At 59.3% G+C, this 1,632-nt stretch overlaps 1 protein-coding gene across 1 annotated transcript; it reads right to left on the bottom strand.

The window, feature by feature from the left end:
• Positions 1–309: 309 nt before the first annotated feature.
• On the bottom strand, positions 310–1,079 carry NOG (noggin). Its single transcript, XM_044684263.1, has one exon. The coding sequence runs from the start codon at positions 1,077–1,079 to the stop codon at positions 381–383; it is 699 nt and encodes a 232-aa protein (XP_044540198.1). The 3' UTR covers positions 310–380.
• Positions 1,080–1,632: the final 553 nt, after the last annotated feature.

Raw genomic sequence — 1,632 nt, 5'->3', positions numbered from 1 at the left:
CAGGCGAAGGGCTCTGGATATAAATAGCAGGTTAACATTAGCAACAACCAGAATAACAGTCTCTCTCTCCGCTTTTTTTTCCTTTTGTCTTTTTTTTTTTTAAAAATACAGTAGAAGCCGGTAACTTTGAACGTATAATACTGACCTTTTAATAAGTAAATTAAAACTTAGACCGTATATACACACATACATTCCTACACAGTTAACAGTGCATTACATGAACCAGAAAGCTATGTCTCTGTAGCCAAAAAAAAAAAAAAAAAAAAAAAAGTTCATTGAATCCAATTTAGAAGGTTGGCAGAATGGGGTGGGGTGGGGTGAGGGTGGATGGCGAGGGGGTGGATCGAGAGTTGGGGTCCGGGTAAGAGGGACCCCGAGTTCTAGCAAGAACACTTGCATTCCGAAATGATGGGGTACTGGATGGGGATCCAGCCGCAGCGCTGCCCCCCTCGCCGCTGGCACCGCCACCGCAGCACAGTGAGGTGCACCGACTTGGCCGGCTTGCAGACCATGCCCTCCGGCACGGAGCAAGAGCGCTTGCTGAAGCAGCTGCCCACTTTCACATAGCGGGGCCAGAAGCGGCTGCCCAGGTCGTTCCACGCGTAGAGTACTGGGCAGAAGGTCTGCGACCAGAGCCACATCTGCAACTTCCTGCGTAGCTTCTTGCTGAGCCGGTGTTTCTTGCCCGGGGGCAAGCCCTCAGAGAACTCCAGCCCTTTGATCTCGCTCGGCATGGCCCCCGACGGCCGCTGCCGCAGCAGCTGGTCCAGCTCCGCCAGGTCCTCGCCGCCCCCGGCGGCCCCCCCACCCCCGCCTGGCCGGTCCTCAGGAGGCGCGGTGGCCATGAAGCCCGGGTCGTAGTGACCCCCCAGCAGGGAGCGGAGCAGCGTCTCGTTTAGATCCTTCTCCTTGGGGTCAAAGATAGGGTCTGGATGCTCGATAAGGTCCACCAGAGGCAGGTTGTCGCTGGGGGCCGGGCGGATGTGGAGGTAGTGTTGGCAGCCCGCCGGCCCCGCCCGGAGCCCTAGTACTACCACCACGGCGTACAGGGTGACCCCCAGGCTGGGGCACCGCTCCATGCCTCCGGCGCGGGGCTGGGGCTGCAGCGAACTCCCGGTGTCCCCCGCCCCACCCTCCCCACCCCCCGGACGAAAACCACGCCAAGCCCCCTCAGGCGGTCTTCCCTCTCCAGAGCAGCTCACCAAAACCAAGGGGAGCGGAGGAACGACAGCATGGGAGAAAATCCTGGTCCCTCTGCCCTCCTTTCTCCCACCGAGGGTGGTGATAGGGGTGGGTGAACTTTCTTCTAACTCGTACTCTCTTTTTTAGCTGAGGAAGGGGAGCATCCAAAGTGATTCCAAGGACGGCGGTCGTGGCTGGGGCGTCCCTGGCTAGTCTCTCCTTTCTCCGGAGTAGAGGAGGCGTGGGGCGCGGGGACTCGTCTGTCTCGCTCGGTAGCGGTGGCGTGGCTTTCCCCTCTCCTCTTTCGTTTCCTGATCACACAGTTCTGCCCTGCTTCTTAGCAGGAGCGCTTCAGGGTGTGTGGACTCCTGTGTCCGGGTCCTGGGGGTGCTCCCCCAAGCCTGGTGTTCCAGGCTCCGTAGGGCAGCCTCCAGAGGCAGCAACGCCGGC

Source organism: Gracilinanus agilis, unplaced genomic scaffold (assembly GCF_016433145.1).
Source record: "Gracilinanus agilis isolate LMUSP501 unplaced genomic scaffold, AgileGrace unplaced_scaffold47183, whole genome shotgun sequence".
Taxonomy (NCBI): domain Eukaryota; kingdom Metazoa; phylum Chordata; class Mammalia; order Didelphimorphia; family Didelphidae; genus Gracilinanus; species Gracilinanus agilis.
Note: the sequence above shows the minus strand (reverse complement) of the source record. Positions and strands in the feature narration are given on the sequence as shown.

What these genes read in the sequence shown, in the direction of transcription:
- NOG (XM_044684263.1), bottom strand. Translation starts at nt 1,079, where the DNA reads ATGGAGCGGTGCCCCAGCCTGGGGGTCACCCTGTACGCCGTGGTGGTA.